The 22,281-nt window shown below is 50.0% G+C and overlaps 4 protein-coding genes across 31 annotated transcripts in view; 2 read left to right on the plus strand and 2 right to left on the minus strand.

Annotated features, from left to right (window-relative positions):
• MAPK8IP3 (mitogen-activated protein kinase 8 interacting protein 3) overlaps positions 1-5,309 on the plus strand; it is an 80,878-nt gene extending 75,569 nt beyond the window's left edge. For 27 of the 28 annotated variants that reach the window (XM_069108948.1, XM_069108962.1, XM_069108974.1 and 24 more), the window contains 10 exons: positions 223-342; positions 486-566; positions 812-879; positions 1,192-1,340; positions 1,669-1,840; positions 1,939-2,052; positions 2,382-2,420; positions 2,767-2,946; positions 3,088-3,231; positions 3,370-5,309. In XM_069108948.1, the coding sequence (XP_068965049.1) occupies positions 223-342; positions 486-566; positions 812-879; positions 1,192-1,340; positions 1,669-1,840; positions 1,939-2,052; positions 2,382-2,420; positions 2,767-2,946; positions 3,088-3,231; positions 3,370-3,491 (1,189 nt within the window). In that variant the 3' untranslated portion in view covers positions 3,492-5,309. Of the gene's footprint in view, positions 1-222; positions 343-485; positions 567-811; positions 880-1,191; positions 1,341-1,636; positions 1,841-1,938; positions 2,053-2,381; positions 2,421-2,766; positions 2,947-3,087; positions 3,232-3,369 lie in introns of those variants that run through there. The other variant, XR_011163237.1, reaches the window with a different exon arrangement.
• A 102-nt stretch (positions 5,310-5,411) lies between these two features.
• Positions 5,412-7,253, minus strand: NME3 (NME/NM23 nucleoside diphosphate kinase 3). Its single transcript, XM_069062673.1, has 5 exons — positions 7,067-7,253; positions 6,772-6,902; positions 6,575-6,676; positions 6,359-6,471; positions 5,412-6,265 (listed from the first exon to the last, which is right to left on the minus strand). Exons 1-5 carry the CDS (start codon positions 7,110-7,112, stop codon positions 6,148-6,150), a joined length of 510 nt encoding a protein of 169 aa, XP_068918774.1. The 5' UTR covers positions 7,113-7,253; the 3' UTR covers positions 5,412-6,147.
• Positions 7,254-12,445: 5,192 nt separating this feature from the next.
• Positions 12,446-14,488, minus strand: MRPS34 (mitochondrial ribosomal protein S34). The gene is made up of 3 exons (XM_069062658.1): positions 14,054-14,488; positions 13,344-13,386; positions 12,446-13,215 (listed from the first exon to the last, which is right to left on the minus strand). The coding sequence occupies exons 1-3, from the start codon at positions 14,372-14,374 to the stop codon at positions 12,938-12,940; spliced, it is 642 nt and encodes a 213-aa protein (XP_068918759.1). The 5' UTR covers positions 14,375-14,488; the 3' UTR covers positions 12,446-12,937.
• Positions 14,489-14,573: 85 nt separating this feature from the next.
• EME2 (essential meiotic structure-specific endonuclease subunit 2) lies at positions 14,574-21,826 on the plus strand. Its single transcript, XM_069065666.1, is given in 4 exon segments — positions 14,574-14,624; positions 14,945-15,047; positions 15,050-15,306; positions 21,409-21,826. Coding segments are annotated over 4 exon segments (516 nt in total). The 3' UTR covers positions 21,514-21,826.
• Positions 21,827-22,281: the final 455 nt, after the last annotated feature.

Consider the following 22,281-nt stretch of genomic DNA (forward strand, 5'->3'; position numbering starts at 1 on the left):
CCCAGGGTGACAACAGGGAGTGGGGAGCTTGCTTGAGGGGAACCAGGGACTTCAGTTAAAGTGGGGGATTAGCATATCATGATAAAGCTCTCCCTTCTACACTAACCTAGCTCAGCTTTAAGGGCCTGGCTCCTTTTCCTAGGATAACTCTAAAGTTTAAAGTTTAAGTTTTTTAAGAAAAAACTACAAGTCTATTCTACAGATTTTCCATTGCCTTTTTAGTGACAATGGGCCGAAGGTGGACCCCAGCGCCACACAACAAGAACAGGAAGCAGCTGGGGACCCCAGTGTAGCGGGCACCAGTGCAGCTCCCACCATGTGGCTGGGAGCACAGAACGGTTGGTATGTCCTGTTGTTGGGGTATGGGGTGGAACACAGCCAGTGATATGCCTGGAGAAAAAGCTGCCATGGAGGTAGATTGGAGCTGGGGGCAAGCTTGGAGACTGAAGTCATTCACTCTCCTGCCCACCTTTCCCCCCTCCCAGGCTCTATGTGCACTCAGCAGTGGCCAACTGGAAAAAGTGTCTGCATTCCATCAAGCTGAAGGACTCTGTTCTGAGCCTAGTGTAAGTACATTCCAGGGAAAAAGAGTAAACAGGTTGGCTGGGGGTGGCAGGGAACTCCCGCTGAAGCCCAGGTGTCCAGTCACCATTCACTCTATCCTGAGCCTGACTGTGCCCTGCTTAAGGAGCCACGGAAAGCAGGGAGAAGCAAGGCTTCACTCCACATCCCTTGTCGGGTCAGAATTGCTACCACTATTCCTGAGATTGGTTGGGTCCTAGTTCTTGATTAACTAAGATTTCTCTTGCAGGCATGTAAAAGGCCGTGTGCTGGTAGCATTAGCAGATGGGACGTTGGCCATCTTTCACCGTGGGGAAGGTGAGGCCAGGGATGGGAACAGGGTTATTGGTCCTGGAATTAAGAGGGACAAAGGTACCCTGGCCCTCTCCCTGCCTCTCTGAGAGGTGATGAGTCTAAGGCCCTGGGTAAGTCACAAAATGGCCACCACAGAATCTCTTCCCCACCTTCAGTCAGTGCCTGTTTTAAGCATGGTGGTCTTTGGAGGTTGATGGAAACCTTGTCCTATGCATTATGAGCTGATCCAGCCCCTCCTCTCAGACTCCATGTAATGGGAGCAGCTGCAGGGCTTTTTGGCCTTATCAGTCTCTGAGCTCTGGGATTTCTCTCCAGATGGCCAGTGGGACCTCAGCAACTACCATCTAATGGATCTCGGCCACCCACACCACTCCATCCGCTGCATGGCTGTCGTCTATGACCGGGTCTGGTGTGGCTACAAGAACAAGGTCCATGTCATCCAGCCAAAAACGATGCAGATAGAGGTGAGCAGTCAGCACTGGGGTTTGTGGGCTCTGGCCTAAGCTGTCAGGAAGCCCAGTAGAAGCTATCTCTGTAACTGAACTTTAGGGGAGTCAGATTGGGAATTCATAAGGACTCCTTATTCTCCTCGATTCATACTGCTGAAGATTAGCCTGACCACAGCAAAAATGGATTGCTCGAACAGACCTACATACCAGTTAGAAACAGAGTGAAGAGGGAGAGGGAGAAGAGTTAGGGATGCTTGCCTGCCATAAAGTGTGATAAGCCTAGCCATGATAGCTTCAGCACTGTGTCCTAGGAGACCAACCTGTGGCTGTATTTGTACTTCAGAAGTCATTTGATGCCCATCCACGACGGGAGAGTCAGGTGCGGCAGTTGGCATGGATTGGCGATGGTGTGTGGGTGTCCATCCGCTTGGATTCTACATTGCGGCTCTACCATGCCCACACCCATCAACACCTGCAGGATGTTGACATTGAACCTTATGTCAGCAAGATGCTAGGTGAGAAGCTTGGGCTGGACTGAGGGAGGGGCTGCTGTAATTTCAAAATGAGTGCTTACCCTCACCTCACTGATTCTGCCCTTCTCTCTGACACTCAGGCACTGGCAAATTAGGCTTCTCCTTCGTTCGCATCACAGCTCTTCTTATCGCAGGCAACCGTCTCTGGGTGGGCACTGGCAACGGTGTTGTCATCTCCATCCCACTAACTGAGAGTAAGTGGTCTCGGGGCCTGGGTCTGAGGCACTGTTGATTCCAGGGGGCAGGGCTAGACAGCTTTCTCTGCAGAAAGTTGCTAACTCCATACTCCTCTGCTATACCATATGGACAGCTGCCACTGTCCAGTGGCCCTGGTACCTCCCCTACCCGAGGTCTCTCTGGTGCCCTAGTGGTAAGGCAGAAATGGGTCTCCAGGTCCCCAGTAATTCTGTCTCTATTCCTGATCTCACCTTCCCACAGTACAGAGCAGCAGCCTATAGTTTCTGCTGGGATGGCTTGATCCTTTCTTGCTTCCCCTAACAGCTTCTTTCTCCTTTTTACATAGCGGTTGTCCTGCACCGTGGTCAGCTCCTCGGGCTCCGTGGTAAGTCTGGCTCCAAAGAGGGTCCTGATAGTCAGAGGCTTCTGTCCAGGAAGCAGGGTGAAGAGCACTTTTCATCATTGAATGGGATGGATATGCCTAGTTTAGCCCTCTTCTGTCCAAGTAACCTTTTCTTGTAGTTGTTTGGTTCTACAAATGGCCCAGCCTGGGACCTGGGCCTGACCCTGGCCTGGGGAATGCCATCAGCTGTCCATGCTGGCTGCTGCCCCAGTCTTCCACCCTTCCACCTTGGGTGACTGGGTCATTCTGAACTTCTCTTCTTAAACCCCAGGGGACCCACGTCCCTTGGAGGAAGAAGACTTATCCCATCTTCTCTCTCTTTCTTTAGCCAACAAGACATCCCCCACATCGGGGGAGGGACCTCGGCCTGGTGGTATCATCCATGTGTATGGAGATGACAGTAGTGACAGGTCAGCCAGCAGCTTCATCCCTTATTGTTCCATGGCACAGGCCCAGCTGTGTTTCCATGGTCACCGGGATGCTGTCAAGTTTTTTGTCTCTGTGCCAGGTAAGAACACACATGCCTCTTACAGGTACACAGCCCCAAGCCACATTGCTCTTCCTGACCTGAATCACTTTGCTACATCTGCCACCTAGTCTTAGGAAGGGAACTCTGAATGTTCCCCTGAAGCCCACTCTGCTTTCACAGGGAATGTACTAGCAACCCTCAATGGCAGTGTCCTGGACAGCCCCTCAGAGAACCCTGGCCCTGCAGCCTCGGACCCAGAGGGCCAGAAGCTGAAGAATGTGCTTGTGTTAAGTGGTGGTGAAGGCTACATTGATTTCCGGATCGGTGAGTAGGTGGCCCTGCTGCGGAGGGTGCTCTCCTTCTCTGCCTTTGCCCCAGCTAGGACTCCTTCCTCAGGGACAGAATTAGGCTGTTCTGGACACCAAGTGCTCTTCTTCATAGGCCTTCCTGCCCTTTCTGCAGGTGATGGAGAAGATGATGAATCAGAAGAGAATACAGGGGATGTCAGTCAGGTGAAACCCATGTTGTCCAAGGCTGAGAGGAGCCACATCATTGTGTGGCAGGTCTCCTACATTCCTGAGTGAGAGCCTGCTGCTTGCCAGCCACCCCATCCCTCCTGCCTGAACGCCAAGGTGTACATACAGAACTCCTGCCCTCCTCCCACTGCCAGGGATGCAGCCAGCCCCTCCAGGTGGCCGAAGCTCCTGCCTGCCCTTTTTCTAACCTCTCCATTTGCAGCTTTCACCATAGGACTGGAGGCTTCACAAGCAGGAGGGGAGGATGTGGCAGACTTGGCCAAAAGAAAGGGGGAATGGAGAATGCCAGAGCAAGGTGGGGGAGTGTAGACAATTGGACAGGACAGTAGGATCCTAGGGGCCAACCTGAGCCAGAGAAGGAGCTGGAGACCTGTGGCAGACTGTCTTGCATGAATGGGGCACCGGATTCTAGGCTGAATAGCAGACAACCCAGGGGACTTACTGGAGCACATTTTTATCTGGGCTTTTGTCCACCAAGTCACACTTGCAGGCAGTGGGAGGGATCATGCCAATGAACTCCTCCACTTTGGGCCTTCTTCTCCTCCTGCCCCACCCCTATTTCATTTAGAATTTCTGTGCATGTTAGGGGCCTAGGCTTCTGGCCCCTGCTAAGAGAAATAGCCTAGGAGAGGGTCAGCACTGCCTTCAGGGTTATTGGTGGTCATACTGGCCAGTTAATCCAGGGGCTTAGGAGCCATTCTTCTCCACATAAAGAGATGTCTGCTCTGGACTTTGGCCCACCACACGTGCTCAGTTGGAAACCTAACAGTGAGCGCAGGTTTCTGATGCCCTCCCACAGGCCACTGAGCATGAGGTGACCAAGGTTCTTCTCCCTGCTGCCCTGACTGGCTGCACTTCAGCTCTGCTGCACTCTTGCCCAGGCTCAGGGCTTAAACTGTACCTGCCACCCTGCTCCCTTCAGGTTCCTCACTCCTCCTAGGGTTTCAGAAGGTGTAAAGTGGACACCAGTCCTGGACTGTCTCTCTCAGGGGTCAGCCTCTTGCCTTGAATCTCTGAAGGCAATAAAAGCAGTGTGCCCAGGTGCTGTGTGAAGAAGTCCTCCCAGAGCAGGAATGCCTGTAGAGTCCGAGCTCCCTGGCCACATTATTAAGTGCCTAGGGTTGGCCTGGGAGGTTTGCTGTCCTGGAGCAGATACCTGCTGCTGGGAGCTAGGAAAAGGAGCCATCTTGGGCCAGGCCCCTGCGGTGAGGGAAGGAAGGTTACAAGGGAGTAGCTCAGCTGGGATGAGGTTTGGCTCCCAATGGGTTCTTCAGGAAGAAGCTGGTGCCCCTGGCCCATAGCTCTGTGGCCTGCCGAATTCAATAGTAGTTCCACAGACTGTGCTTCAGTGGCCACCAGCCCCGGGGGATGACCAGAGCTATACAGGCCTTAGCTATGTCTAATCCTTCGCTCCACCCTCCTCCCCAGATCAGAGTTGCCGTTTAGGCTCCTGGGGAGAGAGGACTGAATTTTTATGAGACTCCCAGCTGCCAATCTCACTCTTCCTAAAGCTGTACAGGGCAGCCTAAGCATCCCCCATCTGGCTCCACCATCCTCTTAAGAGAAGCACACTATCGAGGGCAGCCCCAGGTCTAGAGCCCATCCCCACCCTGCTCAGTTGTGTGGCGAAAGGTGAAAGCTGACTGGCTTCTCCATTTCTCCCTGCCATCTTTCCACTGTGATGTATGTAAAGTTCATTTTATGTTACAAAAGGATTTCCAAGTGTCTTTGAAGGCCTGAACGCTGCACAGTTAGCACTGAGACTGGTGTCCTTGTAAAGAGAGGGCAGTAGGAATAATCTCCCCAGGCTTTGGCCCTGCAACTGAACCATGTACCTGTTCTGTATGTAATAAATGTGTTAAATCATCCCTGAAGCCTTCTTTAACCCTGGCTACCTGACTACTTCCACATACCCCTCACACCCTGATCTCCACAATAATGCTTGATCCCAAAATAAGAGAAAAGAAAAAGATTTTACAGGATTTATTATTTAAAAAGCTATTTCATTTCCTTTGTGCTATGAACATTCTGCCCCGGGGGGTAGAAGAGGAGCTGCAGCTCAATGGGCCTGACCTGGCCACCAGAGCTGGATGATTCCCTCTGAACATCCTGTCCACTCCAACCACTCAAGACCACCGTGGCCACTGAAGTCGCTGGACCTCTCAGGTTACATAGAACTCCCGGGAGACAGCAGGGCTCAGGGAATGGTGCTGTTCTCCAGAAGCATTTGTGGGGTGGGGGAAGGACATACACCAAAACACTTATGTTCTAAGCCCTACTCACTACTAAATAACTTGCAGACCTACCAGAGCAAGGTGCACTGGGTATTTACCCAGTGATTATTTTTGCCAAAAACATCTCCTGTTTCCCATTTCCCAAGAGAGCATAAGATGCAAATTCAACCACACCTCCACTGGCCTCGGTACCCCAAGTCATCAGTGCAGCTCACAGATCCGTATCTCCCCATCCCCAGGTCATTTTCACCAGGAGAAAGCCAACCCCTCACACAACACCCACAGATACCTTTGAGGGGCATGGCAACCCCGGGGCCGGCCTGGGGAAGATGTTCCTACGGAAGCTTTTACTCAGGCCTCCGTGGGTAAAGCAGGAGTTTAAAAGGGATGGCTCTGATGGTGGCCCCGGAGAGAAGTTCGGGCGCCTGACTTCCGAGCCGCACCCCCGAGGAAGCCGGCGCAGGGCGGAGCTATTCGTACAGCCAGCGATCGGCGCTGTCCTCCCAGCAGAGCAGCTCGTCCGCTCGGAACCAGAGCGCGATCTCGCGCCGGGCACTCTCCACCGAGTCACTGCCATGAATGACGTTTCTGTCAAGAAAGGACAAGGAAAAGTACCATAGAGAAGGGGGCGTGCGGGGGGAGCACAGGGGCCCGTGACCGAGCGCCGGCGGCAGGTCTTACTTGCCAACTTCAACGCAGAAATCCCCTCGGATGGTGCCCGGGGAAGAGTCGGCGGGGTCGGTCGCTCCGATGAGGGCCCTCGAAGAGCGTACCACATCCAGCCCCTGCCACACCTTCCGGACAGAACAGCGGGGGGACGGGGAGGTTACGGCGGTCCCCGGGGGCCACCGTCCACAACCGCGCCGCCACACACCCCCCCCGCCGAGCCGTCCTCACCATGGCAACCACAGGGCCCGAGCTCATGTACTTGACCAGGCGGCTGTAGAAGGGCCGGTCCCGAAGCGCGGAGTAGTGCTCCCTCAGGAGGTCCTCAGAGGCCTGCGGACAGAGGCGGCTCAGCCCCGCGCCCCCGCCGGCGCCGGCCCCCGAGCAGCAGGAGGAGGGGCAGAGGAGGAGGCGACGAGAGGGCTCACCTGCACCAGCTTCAGTCCCACCAGCTTGAAGCCCTTCTTCTCGAAGCGCCGGATGATCTCGCCCACCAAGCGCCGCTGGAAGCCATCGGGCTTGATGGCCAGGAAGGTGCGCTCATTCAGGCCGGTCCAGGCTGCGGACAGGAGGGGATAGGGGAGCGGCAGGAAGAAGCGGCGTCAGGGACCCCCGGGACCAGCCCCCGCTCCGGCCTCCAACTCGCCTCGGCCTCTCCGCCCCGCCCCGGCCTCCAACTCGCCTCGGCCTCTCCGCCCCGCCCCGCCCCGCCCCGCCACTTGCCTGAGGGGAAGATGTTGGCGAAGATGGTCAGCACCAGGCAGATCATGATGGCGGCAGCAGCTGCAGAGGCTGCAGTGGGGGGAGCCGGCGGGCACGAGCGCGGGCGCGAGCTCGCCCGAGGCGGGGGAAGAGGGGGGAGGGTCCCCCCCTTAAAGAGGCCGCGCTCCGCGTCACGTGGCGCACGCCGGCTTTGGTCTCCGCTCCGGCCGGGAATCGGCGAGGACGGCGGCTTTCCTCCGCCGCCGCCTCCTTAGGGCCCCGCCCCGCCCCACGTGGACGCGCCGGGGTTTGATGCAGCCTTAGGGTGGCCTAGGCTTTGTTTTCGTGGCCTTTTGACTCGCCTCCTCCCCTGGCCTGCCCCCCACCTGAGAACAGACCCTCAGAGCGAGCGCGGCCTAGGCCCAGCCCCGCGTTTTGTCGCCTGCGGGGCGGCAGTGTGGGAGCGGGTCCCGCGCACTGGGGGTCATCTGCTCGGTAGCCGTCACGTAGACGTAACTGCTCCCTTCGCCCCGTTTCCGAAGCTGGACCGTGCGGCCTCCCGCCCCCATCCCTGCACAGCCCGTGGTACAGTCGGGTAGTTAGTGCGGGAGGACCGGCTGAAGCACTTTCTCCTTCCCTACCAGTTTCCTCTTTGGTGACCACCGGCCTTTTCCAAGGACAGGGGTTAGTGCCGGCGGCTCACCCAGTTCTCCAGTTTGGGGCAGAGCGCTCTTCACACCTCTGACTTTTCTCCCCCGTAGACTGAGGGATTTGAACAAGATTGTTTCTGCGGGCTCGGACCGCAGTAAATCCATGATAAGTACCCCACTCCCACCCCGGAGTGTGTACCTTTGGCCTAACATTTATTAAACGCCTGTTCGTCGTCTTCCACTAGCTGCCACAGGCCGTTCTCATCATCTGCCCAGCAAACTTCCACGTGCCCGGTGATAAGGAATATGGGACTGCCCAAGGGGGCCGTGGCACCAGCACTTGACCCTGCTCACCCTCTGCTCCGAAATACGGCCTTGGCTGTGGCTTTTCCTAACACCACTTTCTTCTGGTTTTCCTGCTTGCACCTGTATCTTCTTTGCTTTTGTTAAGTCCTTTTCAGTCGTCCGACTTTTTGTGACCCCAGAAGAAAGTGGTGGTAGGAAAAATAGCAATTACCTCCCAGGTTAAGAGGATCAAATGAGATAATTTTAAAGCACCTGGCACATGGGAAACACTATATAAATGCTAGCTACTGTTACTATCATCTGATCCCCATTTACCTCAATATATTCCCAGGCTATCATTCTGCTCTGATTTAACTTTCCTTCTTTTTCCATCTCAACTCTATCTAAAAATCCTTGCTTCTTTGTCATTTTGACTCCCATGCTTTGCCAACCTCCAACCCTAGATGAAGTCACAAAATCAAGCTAACTGGAACCAGTACAAATCTGTTAACTAATCTCAACTGGGCCTTGACCAAGTCAAGGCAATACTGTTAATTCTCCCTAATTGATTTTCTATCCCACATCAGCTATTCCAAACTTTCTCTCTTTAAGCCTTTCATATCTTCCTTTCCTATCCCCCCATGCTCAGCTGAGGACATTCCAAGAACAAACCCTCTTCATATGCATTTGTTCCCTCTTCTCCAGAAGACAGCATCTGAAATCATACTCTCTCATCCTCAACCTCTCCCTATCAACTAGTTCCCTTCTTACTTCTTTCAAACATCTCCAGGAGGTCTCCCCAGAAACCCAACCTTCACTATGTCCCATTATCCCTTCAAGCTATGGTTCTTTATCTCTTCCCTTTTCCAGTAAACTTCCTTGAAAAAGCTGTCTACACTCATTGCCTTCCTCTCACTCATTCAACTCTTTACAATCTGGCTTCTGACCTCATCTCACTCAGCTGAAACTTCTCTCTCCAGTGATCTTTTTTTTATTGTTTTTTGCTTTTTGGAGGGAGGAAGATAGGGCAATTGGGGTTAAGTGACTTGCCCAAGGTCACATCCCTAGTTTTTTGTATTAAGTATCTGATGCCGAATTTGAACTCAGGTCCTCCTGACTCCAGGACCTGTGCTCTATTCACTGTGCCACCTAGCCACCCCTGCAGTGATCTCTTAATGTTTAATCTAATGGTCTTTTTTTAGGTCCTCTGTTTTCTCTCTCTACACTCTCTTGATAACCTCATCAGCTCTCGTGGATTTAACTATCACCTCTGTACAGATATAGAGAGAAAGAGAGATGGAGGAGCAGAGAGAGAGAAAATGGGTGTGTATTTATCTATTGCACATATATATATTATACACATAATATATATTTCCATTTCTATATCTCCATTTCCAGTCACTCCTGATCATCAGTCCTGAAGCAACATTAATTGCCCATTGGATATTTCAAACTAGATATCCTGAAGAAATCTTTAAATCATCATAGCCAAAATAGGATTCATTATCTTTTGCCAAGAACTCTCCCTCTTCCAAATGTCCCTATTTCTGTCAAATTCACCACCATCCATTCAGTCTGTCTGGTTCATAACATTGGCATTACCCTGCCCTCTTCACTCTCACCCCATATAACCAATCAGTTGTCACATCTCGACATTTCAACTTTCATTACATTTCCTGCATCTAATCCCTTCTCTTCACTCACACAGGGACCAGCTTAGTTCAGGCCCTGATCACCTCTTGCCTCCATTATTGCTAACAGCCTCTTAATTAGTTTTCCAGCCTCAAATCTCTCACCACTCTAGTCTGCTGCCAAAGTAATCTTCACGTGGCAGATGTAACCATTGCAATCTACATCATTCCAGTCTCTGATAACAATGTGACCTTTTCCCACTCAAGGCCATCCCTTCTTCATTTAACATTCATTCCATCCCTTCCTGTTTTCTCCAGCAGACTGCTTCCAGAATCTTTCTCTCTAATCTTAAATCTTTCCTATCCTCTACAAATGTGCTCACATCTCTCCCATCTTCAAAAAACCTTAACTAAAAAAACTAAACCTTCTCTTCCCTTTCAAACTCTTAAAAAAAAAAAAGCTGTCTACATCTCCTTACTCACTCTACTTTTTTTTTGCTTTTTGGAGGGCAATTGGGGTGACTTACCCAAAGTCACAGGGCTAGTAAGTGTTAAGTGTCTGAGGCTGGATTTGAATTCAGGTCCTCCTGACTCCAGGGCTGGTGCTCTATTCACACTTCACCACCTAGCCGTCCCTCCTTACTCACTTTTCAACCCTTTACAATCTGGCTTCTGTCAGTCAAATTAAATTGCCCAATCCAAAGTTACTGGTGATCTCTTAGTTGCCAAATCTGACTGTCCTTTCCTCAAATGCTCATTCTATTTGACCTCTGGACTTCATCTGACACTGTTGACCACTCTCTTGAAGGGCAATCTCTCTTCTCCAGGTTTTTATGACACTTGTCTCTCTTGGTTCTCCTGATTACTCTGATCACACCCTCTATAATAACTGTAAATGCACCTCCAGTATCTGTCTTTGGCCTCTTCTCTACTCTCTCACTTGGTGACCTCATCAACTTCCACCGATTTTTCTTCTCTATGCAGGTAACTCCCAGATAATCCTAGTCTTTCTCCTGAACTCTAATTGAACAGCCTGAGTTGAACAGGCTTTTTCCTCACATAAGTGAAGTCATTACTAGTTCAAGCCATCACCTTTCACCTGGAGTACTGCACTACTCCTAATCTCCCTGCCTCCAGTCTCTCCCCCATCTAACCCATCCTCCACACAGCTTCCAAAATAATTTTCCTAATGGTCTGACCATGGCCCTTTTAGCCAAATCTTTCTAGCCTCGTACATTGTTTTTCTCCATACACTGCACTGGCCTTGCTGTTTCTTTGTGTGGCTTCTCACTAGCTGGACCCCACATGCAGAATTCACTTCCTCCTTACCATCACTTCTGAGAACCTCATTTCTCCCCTCAAGATTCAGTTCATGTATACCTTGAACTTGAAGTCTTTTCATATCCTTTCAGCCGCTGATATCCTCCCTCCCGAAATTACCTGGTATTTATTTTGTAGGTAGCTAAGTGGCATAGTAGATAAGAGCAGTGGACCTGCGGTTAGGAAACCAGTTTAAATACTGCCTCATATACTTACTAGCTATGGCTCTGGCCAGTCATTTACCCTCTCAGCCTCAGTTTGCTCATCTGTAAAATGGAGAGAATAGCATATACATCTCAGGATCAAATAACATGTAAAGCAAAAGCACTGCATAAATGTTAGCTATGACTATATATTCATTATATTCACATTGCCTCCCTCAATAGAATGTAAGCTTTTGGGGAACAGAGACTGTTTCATTCTTTGTTCCCCAGTGCCTAGCTCTGTACCTGATACATAATAGGTGCTTTAATAAAATATGTTGATGGACTACTAAGGCACCAAAGATACCAAAACAAAAATGAAAAGTCCTTGCCTCAAGCCTATATTCATGCACTCCACATGTTATCTGCAGATCTGTCTGGTTTCAACTTCATGGAACAGATGCCCTTCAAAGAGGCTCATCACTTCTAAACTAACCACCAGGCTGCTAGTTTAAACTTTGTCGCCAGCTTCCTCCTCTATTAGAGGGCTGGAGGGCAGAAACTGCTCTGCCTGGTTTCAACTACATGAAACAAGATGTTCCCCTCTGCCCATAGGGTACCAGATACCTCCATCTTCCCCCTCCTGCCACCCTGACCCCTCTTGTGTTGTCTCCCCTTAGATTATAAGATCTTGGAAGGCAGAAGCTTTGTTGTTGCTGTTTGGTCACATCTGACACTTCATGATCCTATTTGAGATTCTTTTGGCAAAGATATCAGGGTGGTTTGCTTTTCCTTCTCTAGTTCATTTGACAGATGAGGAAACTGAGGCAAATTTGAACTCAGGTAGGTCCTCCTAACTCCAGGCCTTGGGGCTCTTTCCATTATACCACCTAGCTGCCCAGGGCAGGGACTATCTTTATACTAATCTTATTTCCAGTGCTTAGTACACTTCCTAGCACATAGTAGGTGCTTTAATGAATGTTTACTGTATAGGATTTTGGAGATTATAAAGCACTATAGAAATAGGCTATGATTACTGTTACTATGCAGAAAAGGAACATGAAGCTTTCAGTATCTTTCCCCTATAATTTCCTACATACATCCTGTTCTTTATAACCCATCATCCTATATTGCTCTCCTAGCATTTGTGAGCCATCTTCCCAAATGAGCTAGTCCAGCAGGTTAGGGCAGAACTGTTTTCTCCCAAGTAGACAACAGAGATAGGTCCACAAACACCTCATGGCTCAGCATTCAGCTAAATAGATCAAGACAGTCACAAGAAGCCCTTCTTTCTCAACAGCTCACAAGTGAAAACCCAGCTTCCCCATGTTTGGCTCTTGATGATTTACAAACCAGACAAGTGAGACAGCAAGAGTTTGCCTTCCTTTATTTGCACTTGTACAGAACCAAGTTTTTGCTCCCAGTGAAAGGTAAAATGAAACAGTAAAGGAAGACGAAGCCCCAGGGTAGTTCTGCTGGCATCACGCCTCTACCTGGACTCCTCCTTGGAGCTCAAAGAATATCCCACTGACTCTGAGGTACAAACACAATGTGCTACAGAGCACTTGAGGCACCTTTGCCTCTGGAATCTCTCCCAAAGACACCTCTGACCTTTTTGAAAGGAACAAGAGGCCCAAATGAGCTGAACACTCTGGTGGTATGATGAGGTATGGTGAAGGAGCACAGATGTTACAAAATACCAAATAAACTCTTTTAGAATTCCATGGGCTCAGATCAGTCAATACATCAACAGAAATATAATATAAAACTGGTTTTCTAGGACAGAAATTCTAGAAGTTCTTCATTAAATAGGATGTTGCACTACTAAGTTCACACTGCACATGACCAAACAGCTCAGGGCCTTTATACTGGAGTGCCTTCTGCTTGGTTCTTGGCATTTTGCTTTGGAAAAAAGATTCTCTTCTCCAAATCTATCATGGGCTCTTCAGTGCTGAGGTTGCCCTGCTTCTGTCGTTCTGCAAAGATCATTGCCCGGAGCAAAGGAGGGTAAGGCACAAATCGGACAGTTTCCTCTGACTTAGGGGTGAAGTTCTTAAAGGCTTCTTCCTCATGCTTGGGCACCAGCCTCCAATCGTGGTACATGACCTGGTCAATCTCCTTTTCTTGGCTCTCTGTCTTACCTGGGGAAAAGATGAAGCAAATGGGTGACTATTGCTGGCACAGTCTTGCCACCATGAAGTATATAGTGGTTTCTCCTCTCCCATGAACAAATACAAACCTCAGAATTCTAGCCCTCTGTTTTCCTTACCTCGGAAGGTCAGGATCCCCCAGGCCTTTCCATGATCCAAATTCTAGAAAGCAATGACAAGGAGAGGGGGAGGTCAATCAGGTGACATAAAGGCTCTCTGCTCCAAACCTTTTCCACCACTTGAGGGTAGGGTAGTCAGGGAACCCACAGTATCAAAATTAAGTAATAAAAATGGAATAATAAAACCTCGGATGGGACCTCTGATCACACCTAATCTGACACATACATGACCAGGAATTCCCTCTATGTATCTACCATGTGGTTATCCAGCCTGTCCTTTAAGACCTCCAGCTGTGGAGTTCATTCACTTCCTCCAGAGGTTGCCCGTTGCAGTTTTAAGGAACTAATTATTAGGAAGGAAGATGTTTCTTATCGTGAATCAAAACCTGTTTCTCTCTGCAACTTCTATTCCTGGACCTTGCTAAGGTAAATCTACAAATAAATGATACAAACTGGAATGTGACAAAGAGGTAAGGCAGAAATTAATCTATGCTAAGTACAACAGGGATTAAAAAAGACCCCAAAACTGAGAGCCTTCCCATCGAGAAGATGCGGAGACCAGGGTTCCACACCAAGCTCTTCCACCGCCTCCCTCGCGGTGTGACCTTGGGGGAAGGCCCCTCTGCCCTCTGGGCCCAGAGTCCCCATGAATAAAGGGAGGGGAGGCTCTCCGGGATAGGAGGCCCGCACGAGGGGGAGGGCCCACGCACCGGCGCCGTGTAGTCGGCGCGGACGCGCGTGAGGCGCCAGTAGCAGGGCTCATCGTGCTGCCACAGCCAGGACTTGCGCGTGACGAGGCGGCCCAGGCCGAAGAGCGGCAGGCGGCTGAGCAGCTGCAGAAGGCGGTTCTCTTGCCGCACGTCGGCCCAGGCCTTCAGGGGGAGGCGGCGGCCGGTGCGCGGCCGCGTCATCGTCTCGTAGTCCAGGGCGAAGCGCTCTGAGTCCCGAGGCCGCGCCTTCAGCTCCCGGTAGGCGCGCACCTTGCGGGCCAGCTCCGCGATCAGTCGCGGCCGCACTTTCTTCCGCGCCATCACGCCGGCCCGGACCTCCCGCCTCAGCACCCACCTGAGGCCGCTCGGAGAGGGTAGTTCGCCTCAGCCGGAGCCGCAGCCCCGCCCACCCACGGCCCAGCGCCGGAAGGACCTGGCGTCCCCGGCATCCGGGGCCGGGGGACGCGCACCGGAAGGGAAAGAGCTAGGGAGGGAGGTGGCCTTGCGGGGCGGCAGATCCATGACTGTGATGATTCCGGGACGCTACCTGAAGAGGCTGAGAGGCCTTAAAGCAAGGCAGGGGACGGGAAGACTCAATGGGTAGCAGGAGCTGAAGAGACGCGCAAAGGGTGAGGGGCGGAGCTGAAGGAACCCGGGAGGAGGGGCACGGAGGGACAGTACAGAGAGCCGGACCACGGATCTAAGAGAAAGCTGGCGGGGAGGGGGGGGGGGCCTTGGAGAGAAAGAGGTGGGGGGGGAGGGGGGCTTGGGGGGCGGCAATCAGGAGGCGGTGCATATGGGGGGCGGGATGATTGAAAGCGTGGGCCCGGGGGTGGGGAAAGGGAGCAACTCTGCCTGCTGTGGGGGAGGTCCAACGCAGTGGGGCCTTAGTCCCTCAGGGGGTACCCCACGACTGCTCCGGTGCCAGTCCGGCCTCGGGAAGGGGCGGGGACAACGGCGCGGGAGGAGCCGGGCGCTGCTGCAGCGCGAACCAAGGCCGGAATACCGGAGAACTGGAGAAGCTGAGGCGGAAGGAGGCAGCCGAGGCCTTGCGGCTAGTGCGGCAGGACCACTGCCTGACACACTTGGAGGTCCAGGGCTCAAGTGGGCGGGCCCTCCGGAGCTGTCCACGGGGTCAGCACGAGGCATTCGGGCCAGACCAGAAGGACTTGTGGCTGGCTTTGAGATTTGGAAGGGAAGCGGTGGCATCCTTCGTTCTCCCAGCTGCCTTTCATCCCTGGGGAGCTTCTCAGGTGGAGTTCGGTGCTTGGAACGTAGGCCTTTCGCTAGTATATGGAACCTCCCGTGAGGAAGCGAAAATGAAGTGTGAGATTTACATCCTGTCAGGAAAACAGGCTGGGCACATGCGTGCCAGATACAGAATACAGAGGGTCCTTTCAGGATACGGAGGAGGCACTGCAAGGTGGGAACAGAGCCACATGGGACGAGGTGTCTTGAGCGAAGCTTCCAGGGGAGCGCAGGCTTCGTTCCAAGCATGGAGCAGAGCCCCCCCCCCCCCCCCCCCCCCCCGTGTGCTGCAGTCATCTGTGAGGAAGTGTGGGGGGGCCAGTTTGGGCAGACTGGAGAGAGCTCAGAAAGGGCAGTAGTGTGTATTAAGTGTGGAATGGTGAACCAAATACGAGTGTTTGTCTAGAAGTGAGAAGGAGCCGCTGGAGCTTTTGGAACATTTTAGATGGGTGTTGTCAGGAATATCATTTTGGCACTTGTGATTGTTAGGTTGGAATTAAAAGTCACCAGAGGAAGGAAGACCAATTAGGAGTGTATTCTGTAATAGTCTGTCTTAAAATGACAAAGGACTTAGGTTGGTGGCCATATGAGTGAGGAGAAAGGACCAATGCAAGAGATGTTGTGGAAATAGAATAAACTAGACTTAACACACTGAATGGGGTGGGAGTGGAGGTGAGAAGAGAAAATAGTGGTGGATGATTCTGAAGTGCACTGAAAGATGGATGGCACCTTGATCAAAGTAGGGAAGTTTGGAAGAGGGTTAGGTTTGGAGGAAAAGTTGGTATCCTATGGACATAGGCTATACAGGGGAAGCAGATATCCTGGGCTCGTAACTTCAATTGACACTTTGTTAATTGTCTTATTATATTTACAATTTATTCAACTGGGGAAGCTAGGTGGTACAGTGAAGAGCACCAACCCTGGAATCAGGAGGACCTGAGTTCAAATGTGGCCTCAGATACTTAACACTAACTGTGTGACCTTGGGCAAGTCACTTAACCCCAATTGCCCTGCCTTCCCCCCTCCAAAAAGGTAAAAAACCAAAAAACTTCTAAGAAACTTCCTTTCTCATGCTATGGTTAAACACATACAGAGATCATACATTTGAGTGACATAGACATCCTGAGTTGGGATTGTTCTACAATGTATAAAAGACTTCTCATTCTTTGCTTTTTTTTTTTTTTTCTGGAGGGCAATTGCCCAAGGTCATACTACAGTATGGCTAGTAAGTGTTAAGAGTCTGAGGCCGGATTTGAACTCCGGTCCTCCTGACTGCAGCGCTGGTGCTCTATATTCACTTTGCCACTTAGCCACCCCCAAGACTTCTCATTCTTTTTAAGTTCTGGCTCCACATACATGTATTCTGCTAGCTTTAAGGAATAAACAATATGAATTTATACACCACTTAGCCTGTTTGCCTCTTTTAATCAAACTTTCAGGTCAACAAAACCAAGTACAAGACAAAGCCTAGAACCAGGAGAACATTGTACACAATTACAGACACATCGTATCTGTGATCACTAACTTTGATAGACTGGGCTCCTCTCAGCAATGCAAGGTTATAAGACAACTCCAAAAGACTCATGATGGAAGGGACACATCCAGGGACAGAACTACAGAGTCTGAATGAAGATTGAAGCAAACTACTTGCTCTCCTTTTTGTTTTTTGTTCCTTCTTTCTCATTCATTCCATTGGTTATAATTCTTCTTTACAACCTGACTAATGTTTAATGTGAAGGGATTTGTAGAACCTCTTAGATTGCATGGGGTGAAGAGAGGGAAGGGGAGGGAGGGGAAGAAAATTTGGAACTCAAAAGCTTGTGGAATTGAATGTTATAAACTAAAAGTAAATAATTAATTAAAAAAAAAAAAAGGACAAAGCCTACAAGGGGGCAGGAAATGGATAATGACCCAGCAAAGGAGATTGAAAAGGAATAGCCTGAGAGGAGAAAAGCAGTGTCACCAAAACCCAGGTAGAAGAAGGGTGTATAGGATGCAACAGTAGTCAGTAGTGTTGGGTGCTGCAGGAAGGTCAAAAAGATACTGGATTTGGCAAGTAAAAGATATTAAGAAACAGCAGTTTTGATGGGGGGGGGTGGCAGTAGGTTATACAGGAACTCTGATCCTCATCAAAGACCAGAATGCCTTTGATTCAGTCTGGAAAAGAATTCAGTAGGCCCAGGTAGACTTGGAGTCAGAATTGTAAAAGTTTATTGTTACACTTTACAGCGGGCAAGGGTCCTTAGGGGACCTGCAAGTTTATTGTTATGCTGTACAGCGGGCAAGAGTTCTTAGAGAACCTGCAAGCTTAAAGATGACATAGGCATAGTTTCAAGGAGTCTAGGCAATTAATCAGATGTCAATTATGCTAACTAGGCGAGTAAGGGTGGGATTAGGGTGGTCAGTGCTTAAAGGAACATGCACTTTTAATGTCAACTGCGCAGGCTATTGCCCATAATTCACTGGGAAATAGCCCAAGGAGGGGCTACCTGGAAATGTGGTTTTAGGCCTGAGTCAGCTAGCAGTCAAGGGCTGACTGAGAAGTGCCTAGTCTGCCACCCATCAGTGTCATGTTTGACAAGATAGATGTTGGGAACCAAGGCTAACGGTGACTCAGTATGTGTATAATTGGCTGAGGAGTTAACCTATAGATAGGGCGTTGAAGGATTCATGGGGCAGCTGCCCACTTACTAAGGGGAGATAACATTTGCCTAAGCTAAAATGTTTATAGATGGTTTAGTGAAGGGTTCATAGGTGTAGCTTGTTATTGTTCCAAGCAGAAATAAACAATTCATGAGTTGTTTCTGGGCAGAGTACAGCAGGGGAAAGGGGCAGAGTTAATGTTCTGAGGCTGGGGAGGGGGAAATGTGATTTTACAGACTGGTTTTACAAACTGATATTACAAATTGATTTTACAGACAGATCCCAAGCACCCCATCAGTTTCACTTGAATGGTGAAGTCAGAAGCCAGATTAAAAGGGGTGGAGTGAGAGAAGAGTAGATGGAAGCAAAAACCATAGGCATATATACAGCTTTTTTAGGAGTTTGGTTCTAAAAAGCAAGGAGATGGGATGATTGCTTGAGGAAGTAACTGAGGTTTTTTAGAAGAATGGGAGAGACCTGGGCATGTTCATAGGCAGCAGTTAAGGATCCTGGTAGGGAGAGAGATCAAAGAGCATAGCAATCTGCCCAGGAAAACAGATGATGGTCATTCTTCATCAATATAGAATCAATGTTTTAGAACCTATTGTATAAGTAAAGGAGGAAAGAATGGAGGGACTTTGAAATGTAGAGTAGGGGAAAGAGGAGCTCTTGGTAACAGAGTCTGGGTCCAAGCCCTCTACAAATAGGGATGGGAAACAGGATGGTGTAGAAGGCTTGAAGAAAGATGAGGTTTAGAACACCACCTTGGAGAATTTGATAGACCCTTAGGGGAGACAGCCTGTTGTCCTTGTCACTGTGCTACCCTGCCATTCTAACCATTTGCATCTCTGTAGCTCTATTTTAGGTCAGTATTCTTCTGGCTTATACTATGGGCCCTAAAAATTTCAGTTTCTATACTGACTGCAATTCTTGAACCTTCAAATAGGAAGGAAAGGATACAAGAAGGGTCTTTTTTTTTTCACATTAACAACTAATTAAAAGTAAAAATTTCCACAGAATTTGTTATGTACTAGAACTGGGACTGGTGACCGGGAAACCTTGTCATAGAGGAGAGTCCTTCCCCACCTCTCTTCTCACTTCTTCCATCAAGCCTGTGTCAGCAAGAATGATAGTAGTATTGAGTGGGAATAGGGTAGAGCAGAGTGACTGCCCAGCTGAATTACAGGCAGCTGCTGTATCTGCTGGAACTTCTGGGCACCTCAAAGTGCTCTCTTCTCCTTGCTTCTCCCTAGCTCTCCTGGAAGATGCTGGCTCCGATGTCCCAATAGGGGCTTTGAGGTCCCTAAAATGCAAGCGGCTCATTGAGCCCTGGCCATGGGTTCAGTCTCAGCTGAAAGAAAGGTGTCAGCCATCTGCCAGAACAGTCTAAGGAGTTCTCTTCCTACACCTCAGAATCCAAGACAGGAAATGCCATATCTTCCCTCAGCAATAGCCGTGTTTCCACCATGCTCATAACAGGCAGGTTCTAGTTCTATCAGTACTGCCAAGCAGTTCCAGAGTCCTCTTTTCTGACTTTCACCCTTTAGTTCTGCAAGATGTTAGCTCAGACTGCAGTGACAGCTCTGGTGTCAGTCCTGACTGCTTGGGGTCGTGGGCTTTGGCCTGGCCAGCGAGCCAGGATGCTCCTGCTGCACTGTGGGTTGCAGAAGTCCTGGTGGTCCTGGGAACAAAGGCCTCATCTCATCTCACTGGCACATGTGCTGGGGGCTGTGAGAGGGCAATGGGAGTCAGGGCTACTCCCTGGCAGCCTTTCCTTTTATTTAAGATACTAAATTGTTTTCCAATCCTGTCCCATTCCCACCCCCTAACCCAAGGGTGGGGAACCTGCTGCCACATTTGTTCTCTGAAGTTTGGATTTAGTCAAAGGGCTGTACTTGAGGACCTATAGGGCCACATGTAGCCTCAAGGCTATAGATTCCCCACCCCACCCCCATACACATACATCTAAAGCTGAGCTGGGGAGGTCACCCTCAGAACCAGAGGCTACTCTTTAATTTTTCTGGTCAGACTGAAAAAAACAAAGGGACCCAGGGGTGGGGAACCTGTAGCCTTAAGGCCATATGTGCCTTTCTAAATCCTGAAGTGTGGCCTTTTGACTTAATCCAAATTTTACAGAACAAATCCAGATTGGGATTCAGTCAAAAAGCTGCACTTAAGGATTTAGGCCACAGGTTCCCCACCCCTGGACTAGCTGATGTCTGTCTCTTCCAGCTATAAACTGGTGGTTTTTAACCACTCACCCTCCCCTGCTCAGGAATCTCCTTTCCACTTTATAGCTCCCACCAAAGCCATTCATTGAGGCTCCTAAACCTCCTGGGGGGGGGGGGGGAACAAAACTGATGTCTCTTTTTTATTAGAAAAAACAAAGTCACAGGTAACCCTGGAAAGGCAGAGGGGATGAGCCTAAAATACAATTTCAGCAGAAAAGGCAGCCTCTGGAGAGCAGACATCCAACTGGAAAAAAACCCTGAAAAGAGCTGGAGAACAGGGATTGTTGGCAGTATTCCAGGAGCTTGGAGGTGAGGGGGGAAAGAAGGTAGGTGGGTAGGCTGGCCTGGAGGCTTCCATACAGGGTCTCTCACTTTGGAGACCATGGTCTGCCTGTGGCCACAAACAACTAAATGCTTATCAGCAAGAAAGAAGAGTTGTCAAGTTCACTGACAGACACCATTGACTTTATTGAAGGCAAATAGTTTGAAGAAAAATTAGACTTGACATAAACAAGACCCCAATCTTCTCCCTTTAGGTTCTACCACATACTAGCTCAAGGTTCTTTCTGTTGCAGGGTCATCCCACTGCTTCTCTGTTCCTTGGCTTGTACCTGAGATTACCTGGCCAGATCCATTGCCACCTGGCTGTCACTGGACTTGACAGTTATCAGTGGCAGTTCTTGCATTGCCCAGTTCCAGAGGCTAAGGGGATGCCATAATTTAGCAATATGCTTAGTGAAATTGGAGACTTTCCTTGGGTTCCCTCAGTCTTAGCCATCCCAGACTATCCACAGGCCACAAAGGATCCTATACCAAGGGTAGCAGCAAGAGTTCTCAGAGGGGTGGTTGGGGAGAGGAAAAATGGATGAGCCAGAAAGACATGAATGGGTTTGCTCAGGTTTTCCAGTCTGGTGTCAAAGGAGTTTAGCAGGAATCAGATGGAGTGGCATCCAGCTCAAAGGTGGCTGTGACTCAACAGGAAGTGGAAGAGGTGAAGACCACGCTATAAAGGCCATGGAGGTCCATTTCTAGCCCTCAGCAGCCTTGAGAGGGACTTTTTCCTCTGAGGGATGGTCTTGAGGGCACATCCTAGCAAACTCTTCTATTTGCAGTTGCTTCAAGTCTGTGATTCTTTGTATTATTCTGCTTTCCAAGGGCTGCTGGGTTGGCAGGGCTCTGGCCCCTCCTCAGACTGAACTTCTCCCCCTCTTATGTTCTTTACCTCCTCCACAGGTCATGGTGCTACTGCAGCTGCAGAAGAAACTGGCTGTGCTGCTGGTGCATTCGTGGCAGGAGCTGAGCCAACGTGTGTGTACATTAACAAAGGCCATCCAGTGAGTGCCTGGGGAGGACAGGCTTGGGGAGATCACTGCCATGCTTTCAGATTAGCAGTTGTAGTGGTGTCCATTTGATCAGAACTTTTAGGTATTCTCATTTCCAGCCCTGATTTCATCAATAAATCTCCAGATGAGGAAACTTCCTCTGCCCATGTTTAGTCTCATCTCTATCTGTAAAATGACAAGTCATAATAAATGAACTCCAACATACCCTTCAACCCTGAGTCGAAACATTAAAAACACAACCTTGTTCTGTGCCTTCCCTGTGCCAATCCCTTGGGGGATTGAGTTCTCAAGGGAAGGTGGAAAAAAGATCCCATCTTGTCCATATTGTTTCCTTTTTAGAAGCAATGGCAATGCTGATTCAGACTGAGGCCTACCAGGCTAAGGGTGAAGAAGGTGGACAGTAGAAACTAGGAGCAAGGATCCTAAGCAGGGCCCTTGAAGACACTGTGCAACTCTAGAAACCTCACGCTGTGTTTGCAAACAGCATGTAAAAACTCAGGTTTTTTCCTTTGTTACTGCAAGGAGGTAGGCTAAGGCAGGGAAGGCTGTTTCCAATCCCCTGCCTACAGATAACTAGGGCCAGGGCTGGGTTCTGATCTCATTTCAGTTAAGACTCCTACTGTTCCTCCCCTCCCCTTCTACAACAGAAGACACCCCCCACTGCCCCCTTCCCCCAGGCAAAAAGGTTAAAAAGCTGGTGTCGGGTTACTGGATAAGGGGAGGGAAGCAGGTGTGGCCATTCCCAGCTCATGTGTCCTCTCTG

The sequence above is a fragment of the Petaurus breviceps genome, unplaced genomic scaffold, assembly GCF_028583685.1.
Source record: "Petaurus breviceps papuanus isolate PSGF00001 unplaced genomic scaffold, PetGlider_PUasm1.0 138, whole genome shotgun sequence".
NCBI lineage: Eukaryota > Metazoa > Chordata > Mammalia > Diprotodontia > Petauridae > Petaurus > Petaurus breviceps.

Excerpts from the sequence above, each read along its gene's own strand:
- NME3 (XM_069062673.1), bottom strand. The coding sequence starts at position 7,112 with ATGATCTGCCTGGTGCTGACCATCTTCGCCAACATCTTCCCCTCAG. Across the intron at positions 6,677-6,771 it reads TGGGACTGAAGCTGGTGCAG|GCCTCTGAGGACCTCCTGAG; the intron begins GTGAGCCCTCTC and ends CTCTGTCCGCAG. Across the intron at positions 6,266-6,358 it reads TTCTGCGTTGAAGTTGGCAA|AAACGTCATTCATGGCAGTG; the intron begins GTAAGACCTGCC and ends CTTTCTTGACAG.
- MRPS34 (XM_069062658.1), bottom strand. The coding sequence starts at position 14,374 with ATGGCGCGGAAGAAAGTGCGGCCGCGACTGATCGCGGAGCTGGCCCGC. Across the intron at positions 13,387-14,053 it reads GCGCCGACTACACGGCGCCG|AATTTGGATCATGGAAAGGC; the intron begins GTGCGTGGGCCC and ends ATTGCTTTCTAG. Across the intron at positions 13,216-13,343 it reads GGGGATCCTGACCTTCCGAG|GTAAGACAGAGAGCCAAGAA; the intron begins GTAAGGAAAACA and ends TCTTTTCCCCAG.